Raw genomic sequence first — 26,143 nt, forward strand, 5'->3', positions numbered from 1 at the left:
CGTACAAGAAGGCAAGTTACAGACTCCTCTTTGAATCTGCGTATTTCTCCAAAGCTCAGTTGTCCAGTTGACTGCACAACACTACCAGGACCTAGAATCAATGGAGACACTCAAGTTTTTTAATCATATATCTCTTTACACATTCATGAAAATAGTCAAGGCCTCTAAACCTGCATACTGGACCCTATTCCAAATAAACTACTGAAAGAGCTGCTTCCTGTGCTTGGCCCTCATATGTTGAACATAATAAACGGCTCTCTATCCACCGGATGTGTACCAAACTCACTAAAAGTGGCAGTAATAAAGCCTCTCTTGAAAAAGCCGAACCTTGACCCAGAAAATGTAAAACATTATCGACCTATATCAAATCTCCCATTCCTCTCAACATTTTTTGAAAAAGCTGTTGAGCAGCAACCGACTGCCTTCCTGAAGACAAACAATGTATAAGAAACGCTTCAGTCTGGTTTTAGACCACATCACAGCACTGAGACTGCACTCGTGAAAGGTGGTAAATGACCTTTTAATGGCGTCAGACCAAGGTTCTACATCTGTCCTCGTGCTCCTAGACCTTAGTGCTGCTTTTGTTAGCATCGATCACCATTCTTTTGGAGAGATTGGAAACCCAAATCGGTCTACACAGACAAGTTCAGATCTTATCTGTCGGAAAGATATCAGTTTATCTCTGTGGATGTTTTGTCCCCTGACAAATCAACTGTACGTTTCTGTGTTCCGTTATAGGACCACTATTGTTTTCACAATATATTTCACCTCTTGGTGATGTCATTCAGAAACATCATGTTAACTTCCACTTGCTATGTGGATGACACACAGCTGTACATTTCGATGAAACATGGTGAAGCCCCAAAATTTCCCTCCCTGGAAGCCTGTGTTTCAGACAGGAAGTTGATGGCGGCAAATGTTTTACTTTTAAACTCGGACCAAACAGAGATGCTAGTTCTAGGTCCCAAAAAAACAAAGCGATCTTCTGTCAAATCTGAAAATCCATCTTGATGGTTGTACAGTCGTCTCAAATAAAACTGTGAAGGACCTTCGGGACCCTGATCTCTCTTTTGACGAACATATCAAGAATATTTCAAGGATATATCTTCGTAATATTGCAAAAATCTCAAACTTTTTGTCCACAAATGATGCAGAAAAGGTCATCTATGCGTTTGTCACTTCTAGATTGGACTACTGCAATGCTCTACTTTCTGGCTACCTGGATAAAGCACTAAATAAACGTAAGTTAGTGCTAAACATAGCTGCTAGAATCCTGACTAGAACCCAAAAATGTAATCATATTACTTGAGTGCTAGCCTCTCTACACTGGCTTCCTGTCAAAGCAAGGGCTGATTTCAAGGTTTTACTGCTAACCTACAAAGCATTACATGGGCTTGCTCCTACCTATCTCTCTGATTTGGTCCTGCCGTACATACCTACATGTACGCTACGGTCACAAGACGCAGGCCTCCTAATTGTCCCTAGAATTTCTAAGCAAACAGCTGGAAGCAGGGCTTTCTCCTATAGAGCTCGATTTTTATGGAATGGTCTGCCTATCCATGTGAGAGACGCAGACTCGGTCTCGCCCTTTAAATATTTACTGAAAACTAATCTCTTCAGTAGGTCCTATGATTGAGTGTAGTCTGGCCCAGGAGTGGGAAGGTGAACGGAAAGGCACTGGAGCAACGAACCGCCCTTGCTGTCTCTGCCTGGCCGGTTCCCCTCCGCCCTTGCTGTCTCTGCCTGGCCGGTTCCCCTCTCTCCGCTTGGATTCTCTGCCTCTGACCCTATTACAGGGGCTGAGTCACTGGGTTAATAGTGCTCTTCCAAGCCATGCCTAGGAGGGGTACGTCACTTAAGTGGGTTGAGTCACTGACGTGATCTTCCTGTCCGGTTTTGCGCCCCCTCGGTCTCGTGCAGTGGAGAAGATCTTCGTGGGCTACACTCAGCCTTGTCTCAGGGTAGTAGGTCTTGCTGCTGCTCCAGTTTCAACTGTTCTGCCTGCGGCTTTGGAACCCTGACCTGTTCTGCCTGCGGCTTTGGAACCCTGATGTGCTACCTTGTCCCAGACCTGCTGTTTTCTACTCTCTCTCTACCGCACCTGATGTCTCAGACTCTGAATGCTCAGCTATGAAAATCCAACTGACATTTACTCCTGAGGTGCTGACCTGTTGCTCCATCTACAACCACTGTGATTATTATTATTTGACCCTGCTGGTCATCTATGAACGTTTGAACATCTTGGCCATGTTCTGCTATAATCTCCACCCGGCACAGCCAGAAGAGGACTGGCCACCCCTCATAGCCTGGTTCCTCTCTAGGTTTCTTCCTAGGTTCTGGCCTTTCTAGGGAGTTTTTCCTTGCCACTGTGCTTCTACACCTGCATTGCTTGCTGTTTGGGGTTTTATGCTGGGTGTCTGTATAGCACTTTGTGACATCAGCTGATGTAAAAAGGGCTTTATAAATAAATGTGATTGATTGATTGAAGTCCATCATTGGTTTGAGGGATTACATAAGAAAACACCAGACTGTAGTGTAGACTCTTCCCCCATAGTTACTGGTGAGAATCACCTTTCAAGTCTGGCAAACGAAACACAGGAAAAACTATAATGAGGATAGATGGAGACAGAAAGAGCAAAAGAGGGAGGGAAAGGGTGTGGGAGAGAGAGGATAATTTGGCTGAGCGTCGATGAAAGGAGGAAGCTGTTTTATCATTCCTCTGACGGGCAGCCCAGCACAAGTAACTTAGCGTGGGAGTCAAGAACACCGGGAGGAGAGTGGGCTGTAATCGTGGCTCTGGGACAAAGCAGCACTGTCTGCTCTCTCTCTCCTACCTCTCCCCTCTCTCGTCTCTCCATCTCGCCATTCCCTGCCTCCCACACTACCCTCTGTCTCCCCTCCCTCTCTCCCCCTCCTCCCTCTCTTCCCACACTACCCTCTGTTTCCCCTCACTCTCTCTGTCCTCCTCTCTCCCCCTCCTCCCCCTCATCCCACTCCCACCCGGTAGGGCCCGCCAGGCTGCCATTGTTCAGGATATCCCCTCGTTGTTAATAGCTTCCTGTACACTCAGAGAGGCCACAGAGAGAGACCCAGAGGCTGTGGTTGATGCCGGGCGTTGACTCACAGCACAGCACAGCAGAGAACACCACAGGGACAGAGCCAGAGATAGAGACAGGAACAGGGATTATTCCCACTCGGCACACCACATCATTTCTACGTGGAAAATTGGATAATATTTGGTTGAGACGTTGATCAATGAGATTACAACCTATAGTCACATACTCAAAAACACAGCCCAAAGTTAGTTGAATTGACAATGTGTTATCACTATGCTTTTAAGCATCTAAAAGCACAACCAAATTCCAATGGAAAAACAATGTATGATTTTTGGTATAGTCGTCACCCAAATGTCTATCACTGCACTTTAAACCATTAAAAAGCACAGCAAAGTTCAAAATGGAATAAAATGTCAGGTATTTTGTTTATTTATACAACTGATTAATCTGTTATCACTGTGATTCCTCTAATAAGAGAGACAAATATCAACATTTAAAGGAGATGTATGTACTGCTTGCATAGTTCCATCTGAGCCACTTACTTAATCCCATTCTTTAACTTTGATTTTTGGTTGAGTTGGAGACGTGAACCCAACCTATCATTTGTTAACTTGTCGACAAGTTATCAGGATATTTACTGTATTTCAAAAGTTATATTTAATTGTGTTTGTTTGGTAACGCAACCAAAAACCAACATTTGAAGGAGATTTATCTTCTGCTTGGATAGTTCCATCTGTGCCACTGACTTAGTCTGGGTTTAATTCCAGTTTGTCTAACAAATGAATCATTTATATGTTGTATTAAAGTCTCCAACTCAACCAAAAAATCTAACTAAAAGATTAGGACTGAATCAAATCAAACTTTAAATGCTCTTTAAATAAAGTTTCATTTGATTTACTCCTATTGTTTAACTTACATTTTTTGGTTGAGATGTGAATTCAACATATCAGTTATTAAATTGTAGACCAAACGGAATTAAAGACAAACTAAGTCAGTGGCACAAATGGAGCTATCCAAGGTCCTCAACCAAAGGTAATTCAATAATACTTTTGTAATAAAGTGGGGCGGCAGCGTAGCCTAGTGGTTAGAGCGTTGGACTAGTAACCGGAAGGTTGCGAGTTCAAACCCCCGAGCTGACAAGGTACAAATCTGTCGTTCTGCCCCTGAACAGGCAGTTAACCCACTGTTCCCAGGCCGTCATTGAAAATAAGAATATGTTCTTAACTGACTTGCCTGGTTAAATAAAGGTAAAATTAAAAAAAAAATAAAAAAAATAGCCTGAAGTTAAGTTACATTAAAGTTAATGTAACATTCAACCTTTAAATGAGTAACACATCCACATTCTGAGGTTATTGGAACTATATATTGTCTTGTGTAATCATATAAAGTCAGCATGTTCACAATAATCTGTGCAGAATCTCAAACAGCACTGATCACTTGCACCATGACATTTTAATGTCTACTCAAAATTGGACTGTAATATATAGTCTATATACTGTATCTCTGAGCAAAGATACAGGGACACTGCAGTGTGTTTGAGGGATTGTTTCCATATGTTGAAGATTATATATTATTCATTCATTAATTCACAATCACAATGTTTTAATGGAGAAGAGTGTCGTGCCTCCATCACTTTTTATGGGTCATATAATATCATAGAATGTAAAAAGTGAACAGCCCGCTATACAAGCATTTGGCTAGGTATTACTGTTGGAGCTAGAAACACAAGCATTTAGCTAGGTATTACAGTACTGTTGGAGCTAGAAACACAAGCATTTAGCTAGGTATTACTGTTGGAGCTAGAAACACAAGCATTTAGCTAGGTATTACTGTTGGAGCTAGAAACACAAGCATTTAGCTAGGTATTACTGTTGGAGCTAGAAACACAAGCATTTAGCTAGGTATTACTGTTGGAGCTAGAAACACAAGCATTTAGCTAGGTATTACTGTTGGAGCTAGAAACACAAGCATTTAGCTAGGTATTACTGTTGGAGCTAGAAACACAAGCATTTAGCTAGGTATTACTGTTGGAGCTAGAAACACAAGCATTTAGCTAGGTATTACAGTACTGTTGGAGTTAGAAACACAAGCATTTAGCTAGGTATTACTGTTGGAGCTAGAAACACAAGCATTTGGCTAGGTATTACTGTTGGAGCTAGAAACACAAGCATTTAGCTAGGTATTACTGTTGGAGCTAGAAACACAAGCATTTAGCTAGGTATTACAGTACTGTTGGAGTTAGAAACACAAGCATTTAGCTAGGTATTACAGTACTGTTGGAGCTAGAAACACAAGCATTTAGCTAGGTATTACTGTTGGAGCTAGAAACACAAGCATTTAGCTAGGTATTACAGTACTGTTGGAACTAGAAACACAAGCATTTAGCTAGGTATTACTGTTGGAGCTAGAAACACAAGCATTTGGCTAGGTATTACTGTTGGAGCTAGAAACACAAGCATTTAGCTAGGTATTACAGTACTGTTGGAGCTAGAAACACAAGCATTTAGCTAGGTATTACTGTTGGAGCTAGAAACACAAGCATTTAGCTAGGTATTACTGTTGGAGCTAGAAGCACAAGCATTTGGCTAGGTATTACTGTTGGAGCTAGAAACACAAGCATTTAGCTAGGTATTACTGTTGGAGCTAGAAACACAAGCATTTAGCTAGGTATTACTGTTGGAGCTAGAAACACAAGCATTTACCTAGGTATTACTGCACTGTTGGAGCTCGAAACAAGCATTTAGCTAGGTATTACAGTACTGTTGGAGCTAGAAACACAAGCATTTAGCTAGGTATTACTGTTGGAGCTCGAAACATAAGCATTTAGCTAGGTATTACTGTTGGAGCTAGAAACACAAGCATTTAGCTAGGTATTACTGTTGGAGCTAGAAACACAAGCATTTAGCTAGATATTTCAGTACTGTTGGAGCTAGAAACAAGCATTTAGCTAGGTATTACAGTACTGTTGGAGCTAGAAACACAAGCATTTAGCTGGATATTACAGTACTGTTGGAGCTAGAAACACAAGCATGTTGCTACACCCACGATAACATCGGCAAAATATGTGTGTGTCCAACAAACTTTGATTTGAAACACAATTTCTAAGAAATCCTCTATAGGATGTGAGATAGAAAAACTCCATCTTGTCTTGGCCATGGAAGAGTCTAGAAAAACATAATCTTGTCTTGGCAATGGAAAGGTCTAGAAAAACATTGTCTTGGCCATGGAAAGGTCTAGAAAAACATTGTCTTGGAAAGGTCCTTCTCAGCTGGTGAACTGAGTTGAGTTCATAGTGATGGTGAGACCTCTATTGATCTATATGGTCAGTTTAGTCTGTGTGGAGGGGGGTTAAAGATTGTTCAGAAAGCCCCTATCTCCATGCCCCAGGGCCGGTAGGGCTGCTTCCCCAAGCTGGCCTGGCTGGAGGGGGTGTAGGCAGGGGAGCTGAGGGTGCTGGGGGACAGCAGGGGGAAGGCACTGAAGGGGAAGGGGAACGCCGACAGAGTGGAGAGGGAGGACAGAGAGAGGGGAGGGGAGAGCTTGGCGGTCACGGCGGCTGATGAGGTCATGGTGAGGTTTAGTCCCGGGGGGAGGGGGGCAGCGCTGGGGGGGACGTGGCGAGGGCCCCCCTGGGAGTGGCTGTGCTCAGAGAGGGGGTTGACACCGCTAAGCCTGCTGGGAGCATGGCCATGGGGCGAGGAACGTGGCGCTCTCTCAATCGGAGAGGAGGAGGATGAAGGCGTAGAAGAGGAGGATGACAGAGGGCTGTTGGAGGCGCTCCGTGGTAACTGTAACGTCGCCCCCTGCTGATGTTGATGGTGCTGCTGCCGGAGGAGAAGGTGGGCCAGGTGGGCGGAGGGGGGCGACGCAAAGGCAGAGCCCCAGGCCAGGTGCCCTATCCCAGAGATGGAGAGGGCCTCTCTCTGGGATGTGTAGCTATTCAGGTGGGAGACCAGGCGGATCCTCAGGGGGTCAGCGCTGTCCAGCCCCTCGATGATGCTCAGGTAGCGGGCTGTCTCAGCCAGACACTCCCTGAAACCCAGACCTCGGTAGTCCGTGGCCAGAGCACGGGCATCAAAGTAACCTAGAAGGGAGAGGGAAACAAGAACGGTTAATGAGGTGTTTTCAGCGAATAACACCAAACAAGTAGAGCTGGAATAGCAGATGTCTAAGGAAGTGTACAGAAGTCTACTAATAACAACCAATTGGCCCCAGGGTGTGTCAAGCCAGGGAGAGAGTTCAAGTAAGGCTGCCTGACCTGTTTTGACTATTGTAGACCTATTGGTGTGTTATTCAACATCAAAATAATTTATTAAAATATTTCATTAGATGTGCATAAAGTAGCTTGTACTTCCAGAACAAGTCAGTGAAATATATTATCCATATCACTAACCTTATAGTCAATCAATATTATGGCACTTAAAAACATGTTACTGTAATAATGAATTGATTATGGTTATTTATTCTAGTATTTAAAAAAAAATATGGTGTACCTTTTCCTCCAGCAGCATGAAGCATTTTCAAATGTTCCACCGTCATCTGCAGAATCTCTGCTTTCTCCAGCTTAGCTGAACCCTGCAGGATTGCAGAATGCACATTAATTAAACAAATTAAACGGCATTGAATATCTTTAAATCGTTTAATATATAAACGGGACATTTTTTATTCGTTATTTTCTGAAAACGTGCAGAAAATGTATGAACATGATTTTTCTCTACGAGTTCAAAGCACTATATGGTATCCTGTCAAACATGTTGCTGGGGCGTTGGTTTTATGAAAGACCTGCGGTTCGGATCTCACCTGCTTCTCAAACGCGCTGGGGACCAGTCTACGCAGCTCCGTGAGGCTGTTGTTGATTCTGTCGCGGCGCCGTTTTTCAATGATCTGTAAGAGAGATTGGAACATCTAGTCATTGCAGAAAGAGAACATTTAGCTAGTGTAAAAACATGCGTATTACACACTTTTATGCACAACAATTCAAATGAGATATTGGGGAAATGTAGGTTACTCACTCCTCGACGGCGCTTCCTCGCATTCACTTGAGTTTTTGTTGATGGAGACATCGGCCCAAGGGGTGAAATCACGTTCCTGAAAGAAAAACACATACAATTATTATATTAATGTGTATTATTTTTCAGTGGTTCCCAACCTTTTTAAATTACTGTACCACCAAATACATTTAGCTTTGTCTGGAGTACCCCTGAAGTACCCCCTCATGTGCATTTGAACAGTAAGTCTATGGTCTCATGAGTCTTCAAGTACCCCCTGTTGATAGGCCAAGTACCTAGTACCCCTGGTTGGGATCCACTTAGATAATGCCACGAAAATGACCAAATTGCGCAATTCAGTTTCTGCTTTTCACACGTCTTTTCTTAAACAGCACCAAAGCAAGGGGGTGAGATACTTGTAACAGGATTCGGAACGTATAATAGTAACGCAGTAAAAACGCAAATTACCCAAATATTGGACACAAACGTACCCATTTTCATCGGCACTCTCCTTCTCAACCTCAATGTTCTCGTCCAGCTCGCTGTCCGATGAGCTAAAATCGTGATTCCGTTTCATTTTAATCCGCTGCTGTTTTTCCCTCGTTCAGAGTACAGTACAGTGTATATATATATATATATATATATAAAGTCCAAGTCTCCAAATTCTCCGACTCTCTGTGCGTCTGTCAGGTACACCTCGAGTTGATCCGTTTGAAGGACCAAGCCTTCCCACGGTATCATTTCTACACGACTGCCACCCAGGAGGGGCGGGACATGGCACCATAACTTGCCAATTACGAGACAGCCATGAGTTTGAGTGACAGCACAGTTGCAAGCAAACTCTATGGCCCAGACACACCCCGTTCTATGAATAAGTTTGACAGGGGTCCAATAGACTTTCGGTTCGTGACACACTCGCTCCAGTGTCCGTCCGTCCATCCGCAAGCACTGTGGCTGTCTGTCCGGGTTGTGAGGAGTGGCTGGCGGGCTGTCAGCACGCGCTGGCCGTGGGAAAGTTTCTTAGCCCAAGGCTGATAACCAATCAGGGGCGACGCCGTCTCCGGCGTTTGGAATGAATGGGGCAATTGGTCGGGGCGACGGGCGGTCTAGAGGCTAGCGTGTGAACCTGTAATCCAATACTAACTCATCAAAAGGAGAGCCAGTGTACAAGAGCAAACTATGAAGTCTAATCCTACCCACCACGGAGCGGAGGGAGCGACGTAATGTGTTGTAAAGGAGCTTTAGGGACTGGGGAGGATGGGGACTGTGCCACAAAAAAAGTTATAACGTTTCTCCAGTGTGTCATCGCTACACCACATCCCCTGTGGGTCCCAATAATGGTCACGCTCCCAAATCAATTGACAGACATTGTTGTGCGTTTGTATATCCCCTCTCATCATGTGACAATCAGATATAACTCTTACCATTGAAGTGTTTTCATGTCACACACATTCATACTCACTCTCACACACATACCATTCCTGTGCTGCTGGTGAGAGTTCTCTGTGAGGATCTTATTGTAGAGAAGGAAGCTGGGTTTATTGACCTGGTGTAAAAGAAGACAGGTGGGTCTGGAATATCTCACTTGCAGACATCTACAAAATCCTTCAAAAATATATTTGGAAAAGATTATGTCTACATGCAGCGACTTGTTGATTCATTCAGGTATTAGACATAGAAATCAGTTGAAATATGAATTTAAAAAAAAATGTGTCTGAAAACGTAGGGTTTTATTTCCATGTTTGAAGGCTTTCTATTACACTGCAATAAGAAGAACAATGGAGTGATGCTAATATGTTCTGCTGGTCTTTTCCAAGAGTGACAGCCTGGCACGTTTCTCCGCCTCCTGCCACTGTGACCCGACCACACACATATTATAATACAAGGAGGAAACGTGAGAGGGTCACAGCTGTATGACCCCTGTCCATATGATCTTAGTCATTATGATCTGAAAGGTAAAACTGATCATAGAACAGCACTCCTACTCTGAGACTCTATATGAACTGTTGATCCTTATCTCTGTGAGTCACTGTACTAACCCCCAGGCGGCTGGACTAACCCCCAGGCGGCTGGACTAACCACCAGGCAGCTGTACTAACCCCCAGGCGGCTGTACTAACCCCCAGGCGGCTGTACTAACCCCCAGGCGGCTGTACTAACCCCCAGGCGGCTGGACTAACCCCCAGGCGGCTGTACTAACCCCAGGCGGCTGTACTAACCACAGGCAGCTGTACTAACCCCAGGCAGCTGTACTAACCCCAGGCAGCTGTACTAACCCCCAGGCAGCTGTACTAACCCCAGGCAGCTGTACTAACCCCAGGCAGCTGTACTAACCCCCAGGCAGCTGTACTAACCCCCAGGCAGCTGTACTAACCCCAGGCAGCTGTACTAACCCCCAGGCAGCTGTACTAACCCCAGGCAGCTGTACTAACCCCCAGGCGCTGTACTAACCCCAGGCAGCTGTAGTAACCCCAGGCAGCTGTACTAAACCCCAGGCAGCTGTACTAACCACAGGCAGCTGTACTAACCCCAGGCAGCTGTACTAACCCCAGGCAGCTGTACTAACCCCCAGGCAGCTGTACTAACCCCAGGCAGCTGTACTAACCCCCAGGCAGCTGTATTAACCCCAGGCAGCTGTACTAACCCCCAGGCGCTGTACTAACCCCAGGCAGCTGTAGTAACCCCAGGCAGCTGTACTAACCCCAGGCAGCTGTACTAAACCCCAGGCAGCTGTACTAACCACAGGCAGCTGTACTAACCCCAGGCAGCTGTACTAACCCCAGGCAGCTGTACTAAACCCCAGGCAGCTGTACTAACCACAGGCAGCTGTACTAACCCCCAGGCAGCTGTACTAACCCCAGGCAGCTGTACTAACCACAGGCAGCTGTACTAACCCCAGGCAGCTGTACTAACCCCAGGCAGCTGTACTAACCCCCAGGCAGCTGTACTAACCCCAGGCAGCTGTACTAACCCCCAGGCAGCTGTATTAACCCCAGGCAGCTGTACTAACCCCCAGGCGCTGTACTAACCCCAGGCAGCTGTAGTAACCCCAGGCAGCTGTACTAACCCCAGGCAGCTGTACTAAACCCCAGGCAGCTGTACTAACCACAGGCAGCTGTACTAACCCCAGGCAGCTGTACTAACCCCAGGCAGCTGTACTAAACCCCAGGCAGCTGTACTAACCACAGGCAGCTGTACTAACCCCCAGGCAGCTGTACTAACCCCAGGCAGCTGTACTAACCCCCAGGCGCTGTACTAACCCCAGGCAGCTGTAGTAACCCCAGGCAGCTGTACTAACCCCAGGCAGCTGTACTAAACCCCAGGCAGCTGTACTAACCACAGGCAGCTGTACTAACCCCAGGCAGCTGTACTAACCCCAGGCAGCTGTAGTAACCCCCAGGCAGCTGTACTAACCCCAGGCAGCTGTAGTAACCCCCAGGCAGCTGTACTAACCCCCAGGTGGCTGGACTAACCCCCAGGCAGCTGTACTAACCCCCAGGCAGCTGTACTAACCCCAGGCAGCTGTACTAACCCCCAGGCAGCTGTACTAACCCCGGGTGGCTGGACTAACCCCCAGGCGCTGTACTAACCCCAGGCAGCTGTAGTAACCCCAGGCAGCTGTACTAACCCCAGGCAGCTGTACTAAACCCCAGGCAGCTGTACTAACCACAGGCAGCTGTACTAACCCCAGGCAGCTGTACTAACCCCAGGCAGCTGTACTAAACCCCAGGCAGCTGTACTAACCACAGGCAGCTGTACTAACCCCCAGGCAGCTGTACTAACCCCAGGCAGCTGTACTAACCCCCAGGCGCTGTACTAACCCCAGGCAGCTGTAGTAACCCCAGGCAGCTGTACTAACCCCAGGCAGCTGTACTAAACCCCAGGCAGCTGTACTAACCACAGGCAGCTGTACTAACCCCAGGCAGCTGTACTAACCCCAGGCAGCTGTAGTAACCCCCAGGCAGCTGTACTAACCCCAGGCAGCTGTAGTAACCCCCAGGCAGCTGTACTAACCCCCAGGTGGCTGGACTAACCCCCAGGCAGCTGTACTAACCCCCAGGCAGCTGTACTAACCCCAGGCAGCTGTACTAACCCCCAGGCAGCTGTACTAACCCCGGGTGGCTGGACTAACCCCCAGGCAGCTGTAGTAACCCCAGGCAGCTGTACTAACCCCCAGGCAGCTGTACTAACCCCCAGGTAGCTGGACTAACCCCCAGGCAGCTGTAGTAACCCCAGGCAGCTGTACTAACCCCCAGGCGGCTGTAGTAACCCCAGGCAGCTGTACTAACCCCAGGCTGCTGTACTAACCCCCAGGCAGTTGTACTAACCCCCAGGCAGTTGGACTAACCCCCAGGCAGCTGGACTAACCCCCAGGCAGCTGTATGCATAATAGTCTTCAGGCTGGGAGAAGAGAGGAGCTGCCTTGGTTAGAAACATGAATAAGAGGAAGCTCTTAGGGCTGTTTTCATGTTGTTATTGCTGCCTGCTACCAGCTAGTCTCAGGTTCAAACATGACACAGGCACTCCCACAAACTCCCATATTCTGCTGCCTGCCGATTGTTAGTGGCTTGGCGGGCTGCGAGTCGGATGCTGGGTTCCCACGCTGCTGTTATTTTCTGCTCTGTTCTCTCTGTACTCCAGGCTCATCACATGTTGTGATTTCAGAGTGCTGCCTTTGAAGGTGACTGAGGAACACACACATGAGCGCACACACACACGAACTCACTCTTACACGCACGCCGACACATCCAAATCAAATCAAATGTTATTGGTCACATACACGTGATTAGCAGATGTTATTGAGGGTGTAGTGAAATGCTTGTGCTACTAGCTCCGGCAGTGCAGTAATATCTAACAAGTAATATCTAACAACTTTTGATTAAAGAAGCAATAAAACTGGTCTTCTTTAGACTAGTTGAGTATCTGGTGCATCAGCATTTGTGGGTTCGATTACAGGCTCAAAATGGCCAGAAACAAAGGACTTTCTTCTGAAACTTTCTGGCCATTTTTAGTCTGTAATCAAACCCACATATGCTGATGCTCCACATACTCAACTAGATACTCAACCAGTTTTATTGCTTCTTTAATCAGAACAACAGTTTTCACCTGTGCTAACATAATTGCAAAAGGGTTTCTAATGATCAATTACCCTTTTAAAATTAAAACTTAGATTAGCTAACACAACGTGCCATTGGAACAGAGAAATGATGGTTGCTAATAATGGGCCTCTGTACGCCTATGTCATTTACAACATTAACAATGTCTACACTGTATTTATGATCAATTTGATGTTATTTTAACCCCCCCCCCCCCCACACACACACACACACTAGCCAATCAGACTGAAGCTCAGACAGTCATATCCCATGGCTGGCTTGGGGTCTTGGTCCTGTGACTGTCTGCCACACGTAGGCCCTGTGTAGTCTACTGCAGAAGTTCATTACTCAAATTTTGTTATGACAAACCCTCTTTTTCCCTGCCAAGCAAAGGGGGGAATACTCTGTCTACTGATTGATTGATGAAGTAAAGGATCAGTTGAAAGGGAAAGAGTTTGGGAGACCTTGCTCTAACCAACATGGGATAAGTTGGCGACTAAAGGCGTGAGCCTTGTCGCCATCCATGCCTTGTAGACAAAGAAAAGGCTAGCTTTGTCCCCACTCACATGGAGAGGAAAGGCTAGCTTTGTCTCCACTCACATGGAGAGGAAAGGCTAGCTTTGTCTCCACTCACATGGAGAGGAAAGGCTAGCTTTGTCTCCACTCACTTGGAGAGGAAAGGCTAGCTTTGTCTCCACTCACTTGGAGAGGAAAGGCTAGCTTTGTCTCCACTCACATGGAGAGGAAAGGCTAGCTTTGTCTCCACTCACTTGGAGAGGAAAGGCTAGCTTTGTCTCCACTCACTTGGAGAGGAAAGGCTAGCTTTGTCTCCACTCACATGGAGAGGAAAGGCTAGCTTTGTCTCCACTCACTTGGAGAGGAAAGGCTAGCTTTGTCTCCACTCACTTGGAGAGGAAAGGCTAGCTTTGTCTCCACTCACATGGAGAGGAAAGGCTAGCTTTGTCTCCACTCACATGGAGAGGAAAGGCTAGCTTTGTCTCCACTCACATGGAGAGGAAAGGCTAGCTTTGTCTCCACTCACATGGAGAGGAAAGGCTAGCTTTGTCTCCACTCACATGGAGAGGAAAGGCTAGCTTTGTCTCCACTCACATGGAGAGGAAAGGCTAGCTTTGTCTCCACTCACATGGAGAGGAAAGGCTAGCTTTGTCTCCACTCACATGGAGAGGAAAGGCTAGCTTTGTCTCCACTCATATGGCTAGCTTTGTCTCCACTCACATGGAGAGGAAAGGCTAGCTTTGTCTCCACTCACATGGAGAGGAAAGGCTAGCTTTGTCCCCACTCACATGGAGAGGAAAGGCTAGCTTTGTCTCCACTCACATGGAGAGGAAAGGCTAGCTTTGTCTCCACTCACTTGGAGAGGAAAGGCTAGCTTTGTCTCCACTCACTTGGAGAGGAAAGGCTAGCTTTGTCTCCACTCACATGGAGAGGAAAGGCTAGCTTTGTCTCCACTCACATGGAGAGGAAAGGCTAGCTTTGTCTCCACTCACATGGAGAGGAAAGGCTAGCTTTGTCTCCACTCACATGGAGAGGAAGCACCGGCTAATTCTCCCTGAGACGTGTGTGACACCCGCTCATTGTGAGGGGGGTGACATTGTTTGTTTGGCCGTGTTCGGTGGTCTGTACACACACACACACACACACACACACACACACACACACACACACACACACACACACACACACACACACACACACACACACACACACTGCCCGTCCATCATCCTCCTGAGTTTGTTTCTGGCGGTCTCTCTCTCTCTCACACCGTGCTTGACTCCATTCTACACCCCTGTCCAAAATGATTACACACAGTGCATGTGTGTGTGTGTGTGTGAGCGTGTGTGTGTATATGGAGTATGTGTTCAAGTGGTAACCCACTGACCTCCATGCCTATTATTACTTTGTCCCATCCCCCAAGGGAAGCGCTCTCGGGCCCCTCTGTCTCTCACGGTCAATCCACAACACACCAGGTTTGATTGACTGAAGTCAGGAGGGTCACTTCCCATTGCCATGTATATTCAATGCATAATCATAACGCCCACTTGTTGAATCCACTTGTTGGATGGAACTATGTTAGACATTATAAGACATTTAACACGACCAAAAATGGTGCCAAAGTTCATCCCAAGGGAACACACTAGTGTACTTCTTACATCTTCATTATTTCCCAGCAATATTGGACTGTGCTTGTTGATTTTAGAATGGCGCCCTCTTGTAAATATGCAACTGCAGTAGCTATATGTGTTGTGCTGGAGGGAGTTTCTAGATGAGGAAATGGGCCGACAGGTTTAACGTGAGTCAATTTTTACTCCCGGTGGGTAGCATTGACACCTAGAGACCACAGACTCATCCCTGGGCAGGGAAGGGGGGTGTACTTTCATCTAAACTCGGGTTTGGGGGACTGGATGTATGCTTGAGGGCAAGAACAACGAACAAAAGATTGGATTGTCCGTGTTCATTTTAGCACTTTGAATGGTATGTTGACGCAAGTCAAACTGTGATGTATTGCTGGTGAAATCATTTCAGGCAAATGCATATTCAGAATACAGTGTAAAATGTATACTGAACAAAAATATAAACGCAACATGTAAAGTGTTGGTTCCATGTTTCATGAGCTAAAATAAAAGATAATTGAAATTTTCCATACTCTCAAATTTGTTTACATCCCTGTTAATGAGCATTTCTTATTTGTCAAGATAGTCCATCCACCTGACAGGTGTTGCATATAAAGAAGCTGATTAAACAGTATGATCATTACACAGGTGCACCTCGTGTTGGGGACAATAAAATGCCACTAAAATGTGCAGTGTTCTCAAACAACACAATGCCACAGATGGCTCAAGTTTTGAGGGAGCGTGCAATTTGCATGCTGGCTGCAGCAATGTCCACCAGAGCTGTTGCCAGAGAATGTTATGTTAATTTCTCTACCATAAGCCGCATTCAACGTCATTTTAGAGAATTTATATGACGTCCAAACAGTTGTGAACAGAGTGCCCCACGGTGGCAGTGGGGTTATGGTATGTTATGGTTATGGTATGGGTAGGCTTAGGCTATGGACAACGAACACTATTGCATTTTATCAATGGCAATTTGAATGCACAGAGATACCATGACGATATCCTGAGGCCCATTGTCGTGCCATTCATCCGCCGCAATCACCTCATGTTTCAGCATGATAATGCACGGTTAAATGTGGCAAAGAACTGTACTCAATCCCTAGAAGCTGAAAATATCCCAGTTCTTCCATTGCCTGCATACCAGACATGTCACCCATTGAGCACGTTTGGAATGCTCTGGACGACAGCATGTTCTGTACAATATCCAGCAACTTCTCACAGCCATTAAAGAGGAGTGGGACAACATTCCATAGGCCACAATCAACAGCCTGATCGACCCTATGCAAAGGAGATGTGTTGCGCTACATAAGGCAAGTGGTGGCAAGGTATCTGTGATGAACAGGTGCATATCTGTATTCCCAGTCATGTGAAATCCATAGATTATGGCCTAATTAATTTATTTCAAGTGACTGATTTCCAAGGCTCTCCACATCCTCCTCCACATCCTCCAAGCTCCTCCACATCCTCCAAATCCTCCAAGCTCCTCCACATTCTCCAAGCTCCTCCAAGCTCCTCCACATCCTCCACATCCTCCAAGCTCCTCCACATCCTCCAAGCTCCTCCACATCCTCCAAATCCTCCAAGCTCCTCCACATCCTCCAAGCTCCTCCACATCCTCCACATCCTCCAAGCTCCTCCACATCCTCCAAATCCTCCAAGCTCCTACACATCCTCCAAGCTCCTCCACATCCTCCAAGCTCCTCCACATCCTCCACATCCTCCAAGCTCCTCCACATCCTCCAAATCCTCCAAGCTCCTCCACATCCTCCACATCTCCATTTCCTCCATATCCTCAAAGCTCCTCCACATCCTCCAAGCTCCTCTACATCCTTCAAGCTCCTCCACATCCTCCACATCCTCCAAGCCCCTCCACATCCTCCAAGTCTCTCCACATCCTCCACGTCTCTCCACATCCTCCACATCCTCCAAGCCCCTCCACATCCTCCACATCCTCCAAGCCCCTCCACATCCTCCACATCCGCCAAGCCCCTCCACATCCTCCACATCCTCCAAGCTCCTACACATCCTACACATCTCCATATCCTCCATATCCTCCAAGCTCCTCCACATCCTCCAAGCTCCTCTACATATTTCAAGCTCCTCCACATCCTCCAAGTCTCTCCACATCCTCCAAGTCTCTCCACATCCTCCACACCCTCCAAGTCTCTCCACATCCTCCAAGCCCCTACACATCCTCCACATCCTCCACATCCTCTACATCCTTCAAGCTCCTCCACATCCATATCCTCCAAGCTCCTCCACATCCTCCAAATCCTCCAAGCTCCTCCACATCCTCCACATGCTCCATATCCTCAAAGATCCTCCACATCCTCCACATCCTCCAAGCTCCTCCACAACCTCCATATCCTCTAAGCTCTTCTACACCCTCCAAGCCTCTCCACATTCTTCAAGCTCCTCCACATCCTACACATCCTACACATCCTCCAAGCCCCTACACATCCTCCACATCCTCCAAGTCTCTCCACATCCTCCACATCCTCTACATCCTCTAAGCTCCTCTGCACCCTCCACGTCTCTCCACATCCTACACATCCTCTAAGCTCCTCTGCACCCTCCAAGTCTCTCCACATCCTCCAAGTCTCTCCACATCCTCCAAGTCTCTCCACATCCTCCAAGTCTCTCCACACCCTCCAAGTCTCTCCACACCCTCCAAGTCTCTCCACATTCTCCACATCCCCCAAGCTCCTCCACATCCTCCACATCTCCATATCCTCCATATCCTCAAAGCTCCTCCACATCCTCCACATCCTCCAAGCTCCTCCAAGTCTCTCCACATCCTTCAAGCTCCTCCACATCCTCCAAGTCTCTCCACATCCTCAACATCCTCAAAGCTCCTCCACATCCTCCACATCTCCATATCCTCCATATCCTCAAAGCTCCTCCACATCCTCCAAGTCTCTCCACATCCTCCAAGTCTCTCCACATCCTTCAAGTCTCTCCACATCCTCCAAGTCTCTCCACATCCTCCAAGTCTCTCCACATCCTCCAAGTCTCTCCACACCCTCCACATCCTCCATATCCTCAAAGCTCCTCCACATCCTCCAAGTCTCTCCACATCCTCCAAGTCTCTCCACATTTTCAAGTCTCTCCACATCCTCCAAGTCTCTCCACATCCTCCAAGTCTCTCCACATCCTCCAAGTCTCTCCACACCCTCCACATCCTCCATATCCTCCATATCCTCCAAGCTCCTCCACATCCTCCAAGCTCCTCCAAGTCTCTCCACATCCTCCAAGTCTCTCCACATCCTCCACATCCTCTACATCCTCTAAGCTCCTCTGCACCCTCCACGTCTCTCCACATCCTACAAGCTCCTCTCCACCCTCCAAGTCTCTCCACATCCTTCAAGCTCCTCCAAGTCTCTCCACATCCTACACATCCTCCAAGCCCCTACACATCCTACACATCCTCCACATCCTCCACATCCTCAAAGTCTCTCCACATCCGCCACGTCTCTCCACATCCTCCAAGCTCCTCCACATCCTCCAAGCTCCTCCACATCCTCCAAGCTCCTACACATCCTCCAAGCCCCTACACATCCTCCAAGCCCCTCCACATCCTCCAAGGCTCTCCACATCCTCTAAGCTCCTCTACACCCTCCAAGTTTCTCCACATCCTCCACATCCTCTAAGCTCCTCTACATCCTCCAAATCTCTCCACATCCTCTAAGCTCCTCCACACCTTCCAAGTCTCTCTACATCCTCCAAATCCTCCAAGCGCCTCCACATCCTCCAAGCCCCTACACATCCTCCACATCCTACAAGCCCCTACACATCCTCCACATCCTCCACATCCTCAAAGTCTCTCCACATCCTCCACGTCTCTCCACATCCTCCAAGCTCCTCCACATCCTCCAAGCTCCTCCACATCCTCCAAGCCCCTACACATCCTCCAAGCCCCTCCACATCCTCCAAGGCTCTCCACATCCTCTAAGCTCCTCTACACCCTCCAAGTTTCTCCACATCCTCCACATCCTCTAAGCTCCTCTACATCCTCCAAATCTCTCCACATCCTCTAAGCTCCTCCACACCTTCCAAGTCTCTCTACATCCTCCAAATCCTCCAAGCGCCTCCACATCCTCCAAGCCCCTACACATCCTCCACATCCTCCAAGCCCCTACACATCCTCCACATCCTACAAGCCCCTACACATCCTACACATCCTCCACATCCTCCACATCCTCAAAGTCTCTCCACATCCTCCACGTCTCTCCACATCCTCCAAGCTCCTCCACATCCTCCAAGCTCCTCCACATCCTCCAAGCCCCTACACATCCTCCAAACCCCTCCACATCCTCCAAGGCTCTCCACATCCTCTAAGCTCCTCTACACCCTCCAAGTTTCTCCACATCCTCCACATCCTCTAAGCTCCTCTACATCCTCCAAATCTCTCCACATCCTCTAAGCTCCTCCACACCTTCCAAGTCTCTCTACATCCTCCAAATCCTCCAAGCGCCTCCACATCCTCCAAGCCCCTACACATCCTCCACATCCTACAAGCCTCTACACATCCTACACATCCGCCAAGCCCCTACACATCCTACACATCCGCCAAGCCCCTACACATCCTACACATCCGCCAAGCCCCTACACATCCTACACATCCTCCAAGCCCCTACACATCCTACACATCCGCCAAGCCTCTACACATCCGCCAAGCCCCTACACATCCTACACATCCTCCAAGCCCCTACACATCCTACACATCCGCCAAGCCCCTACACATCCTCCACATCCTACAAGCCTCTACACATCCTACACATCCGCCAAGCCCCTACACATCCTACACATCCGCCAAGCCCCTACACATCCTGCACATCCTCCAAGCCCCTACACATCCTACACATCCTCCAATCCCCTACACATCCTCCAATCCCCTCCACATCCTCCACATCCTCCAAGTCTCTTGTGCAGCTGAGAACCAGCACTGCTTGTGAGATCCTGTGAAATTGATCCCTTCAGGGTCATGACAGGGGCAGGACAGGGGCAGAATTGAGGCAGGACTGGGGCATGACCGGGTTAGGACTGGGGCATGGCCGGGTTAGGACTGGGGCAGAACCGGGGCATGGCGGGGTTAGGACTGGGGCAGGACCGGGCCATGGCCGGGTTAGGACTGGGGCAGGACCGGGCCATGGCCGGGTTAGGACTGGGGCAGGACCGGGGCATGGCCAGGTTAGGACTGGGGCAGGACCGGGCCATGGCCGGGTTAGGACTGGGGCAAGACCGGGCCATGGCCGGGTTAGGACTGGGGCATGCTGTGGGCCGCCGCCTTGAAAGGACTGTCTGTCTGGAGGAGACACTGACGGAGGGGAGGAAGCAGCGACGAGGAGAGAGAGAATCAGAGAGAGAGAATCAGAGAGAGAGAATCAGAGAGAGAGAGAGAGAATCAGAGAGAGAGAGAGAATCAGAGAGAGAGAGAGAATCAGAGAGAGAGAGAGTCAGAGAGAGAGAGAGAATCAGAGAGAGAGAGAATCAGAGAGAGAGAGAGAGAATCAGAGAGAGAGAGAGAATCAGAGAGAGAGAAAGAATCAGAGAGAGAGAAAGAGAGAAAGAGAGAAAGAGAGAGAGAAAGAGAGAAAGAGAGAGAAAGACAGAGACAAAGACATAGAGAGAGAGAGAAAGAGAGAGAAAGACAGAGACATAGAGAGAGAGAGAAAGACAGAGAGCCTAAAGGGAAGGCACTCTTCTTTCATCTTGTTCTGTCTGTCTGGTGCTCTCCTGGTGCTCCCGTCTATAAACCATGACTGTCTGCTAGGCTTGTTATAATACAACCACATCAATGTTACTATCCTGACCCTAATTACAGTAGCTTCAGACCAGAACGTCTAGTCAATCACTCTGGAATCTATTCTACGCTTCTTTGTCTGCCTCCCCCTCTAAGACTGTTTATAGGAACATTCTGGAACAATCATCATTCATTTAAATATGTTTTGTAGTTAATCGAATGCCTGTTGGCCTCATAGAGAGCTGTACTGTATATTAAACCACTGCTTTTGGCATAATAAAATGTCCTTCTTGTCTAATGTAAAGTGCATTACTTCAACCTGGACTCAGAGGTAGACGTAACATAGTAAAAGTAAAATAGAGACACTCCAATTAATATGTTTTACATGTTTTCTATGGTATGTATTCATTTTGGGATGTCCATTATACATTTAGTTTGATATGTTACGAATTACAATTCATATGATATGTTAATGCAATACATACAATGTGTTACGAATTGCAATTTGCACAAAATTATATAAATTTGCTATGATTTGTCTGATATCTTACTAATTCCAATTTGTTGTGGCTAATGTTAGCTAGGTGGCAAACATTAGCTTGGCTAGGGGTTAGGGGTTAAGGTTAGGTGAAGGGTTAGCTAACATGCTATGTGGTTGCAAAGTAGCAAGTAGGTGTAAAGTTGCTAATTAGCTAAAATGCTAAAGTTGTCCATGATGAGAATCGAACACGCAACCTTTGGGTTGCTAGACGTTCGTGTTATATGCCTACACATCCACCCCGACCAACCACCCTACTTTTTTCCTTAAGTAACCGTCTGTTGTAACAATACCAAACGTAACATATCATACTAATTTGTGTGTCACGGATTTACCAATACTATGTTACGTCTAGTCTATGAGACCAGGCTGAAGTCTTATACACTTAGCTAAACTCAGCAAAAAAAGAAATGTCAACTCACTGTCAACTGCATTTATTTTCAGCAAATGTAACATGTGTAAATATTTGTATGAACATAACAAGATTCAACAACTGAGACATAAACTGAACAGGTTCCACAGACATGTGACTAACAGAAATTGAATAATGTGTCCCTGAACATAGGGGGGGTCAAAATCAAAAGTAACAGTCAGTATCTGGTGTGGCCACCAGCTGCATTAAGTACTCCAGTGCATCTCCTCCTCATGCACTGCACCAGATTTGCCAGTTCTTGCTGTGAGATGTTTACCCCACTCTTCCACCAACGCACCTGCAAGTTCCCAGACATTTCTGGGGGAGAATGGCCCTAGACCTCACCCTCCGATCCAACAGGTCCCAGACGTGCTCAATGAGTTCTGGGATCTTCGCTGGCCATGGCAGAACACTGACATTCCTGTCTTGCAAGAAATCAAGCACAGAACGAGCAGTATGGCTGGTAGCGTTGTCATGCTGGAGGATCATGTCAGGATGAGCCTGCAGGAAGGGTACCACATGAGGGAGGATGATGTCTTCCCTGTAACGCAGTGTTGAGATTGCCTGCAATGACAACAAGCTCAGTACGATGATGGTGTGACACACCGCCCCAGACCATGACGGACCCTCCACCTCCAAATCGATCCCGCTCCAGAGTACAGGCGTCGGTGTAACGCTCATTCCTTCGGCGATAAATGCGAATCGGACCATCACCCCTGGTGAGACAAAACCGCGACTCGTCAGTGAAGAGCACTTTTTGCAAGTCCTGTCTGGTCCAGTGGCGGTGGGTTTGTGCACATTGTTGCCGGTGATGTCTGGTGAGGACCTGCCTTACAACAGGCCTACAAGCCCTCAGTCCAGCCTCTCTCAGCCTATTGCGTACAGTCTGAGCACTGATGGCGGGATTGTGCGTTCCTGGTGTACCTTGGGCAGTTGTTGTTGCCATCCTGTACCTGTCCCGCAGGTGTGATGTTCAGATGTTCCGATCCTGTGCAGGTGTTGTTACACGTGGTCTGCCACTCAGCTGTCCGTCCTGTCTCACACTGAGCTACTGCACGTCCCCCTTCAGCTCTGCATGTAACAGGGCTGTCTACAGTTTACTAGACAAAAGTACCAGAGACCTCCTAAACCCAGGCCCCACCCACCAAATACCCTATTTCACAACCTGTGGGGTCTGCATGGTAAAACAGCCCCCCCCCCTCCACCCTCCTCTACTCATGGTAAAACAGCCCCCCCCCCGAGGAGCACTGAAACACACTGGACCTGCTAAAGCAATAGACTGAACAGTTCTAAAGAACCAGAAAACACCAGACAGAACCAGAAAACACTAGATTCTAAAATCACCAGGATGCACTAGATTCTAAAATCACCAGAAAACACTAGATTCTAAAATCACCAGGATGCACTAGATTCTAAAATCACCAGGATGCACTAGATTCTAAAATCACCAGGATGCACTAGATTCTAAAATCACCAGGATGCACTAGATTCTAAAAGCACCAGGATGCGCTAGATTCTAAAATCACCAGGATGCACTAGATTCTAAAAGCACCAGGATGCACTAGATTCTAAAATCACCAGAAAATACTACTTCTAAAAGCACCTGTAACGATTCTCTTCGGGTGAAAGAGAGGAGGACCAAGATGCAGCGTGATGATACAGCGTGATACGTGATACGCTAAGCACGGGTACTGGAGACACCGGGCGTTCTACCGCATAACACGGTGCCTGACCAGTATGACGCCCTCTCTCTCCACAGTAAGCACAGGGAGTTGGCTCAGGTCTCCTACCTGACTTAGCCACACTCCCCGTGTGCTCCTCCCCAATTTTTTGGGGGGGCTGCCAGCCTTGCTGCCGTGCTGCCTCTTCATACCACCGCCTCTCTGCTCTGGCTGCCTCCAGCTCTGCCTTGGGGCGGCGATATTCCCCCGGCTGCGTCCAGGGTCCATCTCCATCCAGTATCTCCTCCCAAGTCCAATAGTCCTGATTGCTCTGCTCCTCCTGCTGCTGCCCGTTACCACACTGCTTGGTCCTTTGGTGGTGGGTGATTCTGTAACGATTGTCTTCCGGTGAAAGAGAGCAGGACCAAGATGCAGCGTGATGATAATCCATATTTAATGGGAATACTTAAACACTGAACAAAACAACAAACGGAACGAAGACGAAACAGTCCTGTAACGTGAACACTGGATCAATCACCCACAAAATACTTAAAGAATATGGCTGCCTAAATATGGTTCCCAATCAGAGACAACAAAAGATAGCTGCCTCTAATTGAGAACCAATCTAGGCAACCATAGACTTACAAAAACACCTAAAAATAGAAAACACCCCCATAAACATACAAAACCCCTAGACAAGACAAAACACATGCATCACCCATGTCACACCCTGACCTAACCAAAATAACAAAGAAAACAAAGAATACTAAGGTCAGGGTGTGACAGCACCAGAAAGCACTAGATTCTAAAAGCACCAGAAAGCACTAGATTCTAAAATCACCAGAACCAGAAAGCTTTAGAATCTGCCTGTAAAATGGACCAAGTTACATTGAAGCCCACATGCACAAATTGTCTGCTAATTCAGGCAGTTTTATTTCTGTGACATTGTGTCCTTCACAGTTTATGATCTAATAACTGATCAAAGTAAACAAGGCTTGAGCCATGTGGGAAACCCCAGTAACAGTCGACAGGCAGGTTAACACTGATATTTCACATAGAACCAGTTTTACAAGCTTTATCAGGACTGTGTAGTAATTATGTTAGTCAGTCAGAAGGGATGGTGACTAAACATGCATTAAATCGTTGTTTGTTTCAGGGCCCAAGGGCTCAGATGGGCCTGGAGTGGCTGGTGAGTGATCTGAGAGAGTATGGATAGCCTCACTGTGCTGCTTCTGTTAGCCGGATTACTGTTTATTTGGCTGTTAGTCTGACAGGGTACTCAGTGGTCACACACAAACACGCACGCACGCACACACAGCATTGACAGGCTGTTTTCAGAAGGTCCCGTGGCAACACAAGAACACTGGGGTCACACCCTCACCCCTCCCACTGGAACCCTGAGACTAAAACTACAAATGTACCCGCCCAACCAGCCCTACTTAATAACTGCATAACCACATGCAGCATGAACATTTAAAAATCTTTGTTGTGTCTTCCATGGCTCCAGATACATTCTATACATGAGGGAACTTCCCCTACTCTTTTCCAGAGAAATAACTGTGGTGTAACTTTTGATATTTTTAAAACATTCGTTTTTGATGTAGACTTTTTATAATAAGCTCTTCGCACAGATGCACATGTCATGCAGAGCCTTGAAAACATCACATGCTGTCCCCCTACACATACAAACACAAACACCACACACACAAATTTACACGCAGACACATACACACACCGACTTGCTCAAGATGGTATACTATGCACAAAGTGGTGGGAAAAGTATCCAATTGTCATACTTGAGTATGTTTTGGCTGTGTAAGGGAGGCGAAGTCAGGTGCAGGAGAACAGAGTAGAGTAAACAGGCGCCTTTTTAATTCTGGTCAAAAAAATAGTGCCCCAAAAACACGGACCATATTACAAAGTATAGTGTGTGAACATACACCGTTAACAATAAACAATTACACACAATGCTTGGAGGGGAAGAGAGGACTTAAATACATGCGGTGTGACTATGGAATGAAAACCAGGTGTGTATGAAACAAGACAAAACAAATGGATATATGAGAAATGGAGCGGAGATGGCTAGAAAGCCGGTGACGTCGATCGCCGAACACTGCCCGAAAAAGGAGAGGATAGAAAACTTTGGTGGAAGTCGTGACAGTGCCCCCCCCCCCCCTCCTCCCTTGACGGAGGGGGGGGGGGCGGAGGGTCCTCCCGCACCTCAGATTCCTGGAGCGGACCAGCCACCACCGGCCTGAGGAGAGACACATGGAATGAGGGGTTAATACGGTAATCAGAGGGAAGCTGTAATCTTTAACACACCTCGTTCACCCTCCTCAGGACTTTGAATGGCCCCACATACCGCGGACCCAGCTTCCGGCAGGACAGGAGGAGGGGCAGGTTTTGGGTCGAGAGCCAGACCCGGTATCACTGCGGTGACGGTCTGCCTGGTCTTTTGGCGAAGCGTGGCTCGCTGGAGGTGAACATGGGCGGCCTCCTATGTCTCCTCCACACG

At 47.4% G+C, this 26,143-nt stretch overlaps 2 protein-coding genes across 2 annotated transcripts; one reads left to right on the forward strand and one right to left on the reverse strand.

Annotated features, from left to right (window-relative positions):
• Window positions 1-5,980: 5,980 nt before the first annotated feature.
• Window positions 5,981-8,964, reverse strand: LOC109904645 (hairy/enhancer-of-split related with YRPW motif protein 1-like). The gene is made up of 5 exons (XM_020501826.2): window positions 8,536-8,964; window positions 8,069-8,144; window positions 7,857-7,940; window positions 7,550-7,631; window positions 5,981-7,140 (listed from the first exon to the last, which is right to left on the reverse strand). The coding sequence occupies exons 1-5, from the start codon at window positions 8,619-8,621 to the stop codon at window positions 6,416-6,418; spliced, it is 1,053 nt and encodes a 350-aa protein (XP_020357415.1). The 5' UTR covers window positions 8,622-8,964; the 3' UTR covers window positions 5,981-6,415.
• Window positions 8,965-15,423: 6,459 nt separating this feature from the next.
• On the forward strand, window positions 15,424-20,229 carry LOC116353483 (putative proline-rich protein 21). Its single transcript, XM_031789267.1, has 5 exons — window positions 15,424-15,450; window positions 17,457-17,750; window positions 17,978-18,097; window positions 18,567-18,896; window positions 19,699-20,229. Exons 1-5 carry the CDS (start codon window positions 15,424-15,426, stop codon window positions 20,227-20,229), a joined length of 1,302 nt encoding a protein of 433 aa, XP_031645127.1.
• The last annotated feature ends 5,914 nt before the right edge of the window (window positions 20,230-26,143 follow it).

This window comes from Oncorhynchus kisutch, linkage group LG14 (genome assembly GCF_002021735.2).
Source record: "Oncorhynchus kisutch isolate 150728-3 linkage group LG14, Okis_V2, whole genome shotgun sequence".
NCBI lineage: Eukaryota > Metazoa > Chordata > Actinopteri > Salmoniformes > Salmonidae > Oncorhynchus > Oncorhynchus kisutch.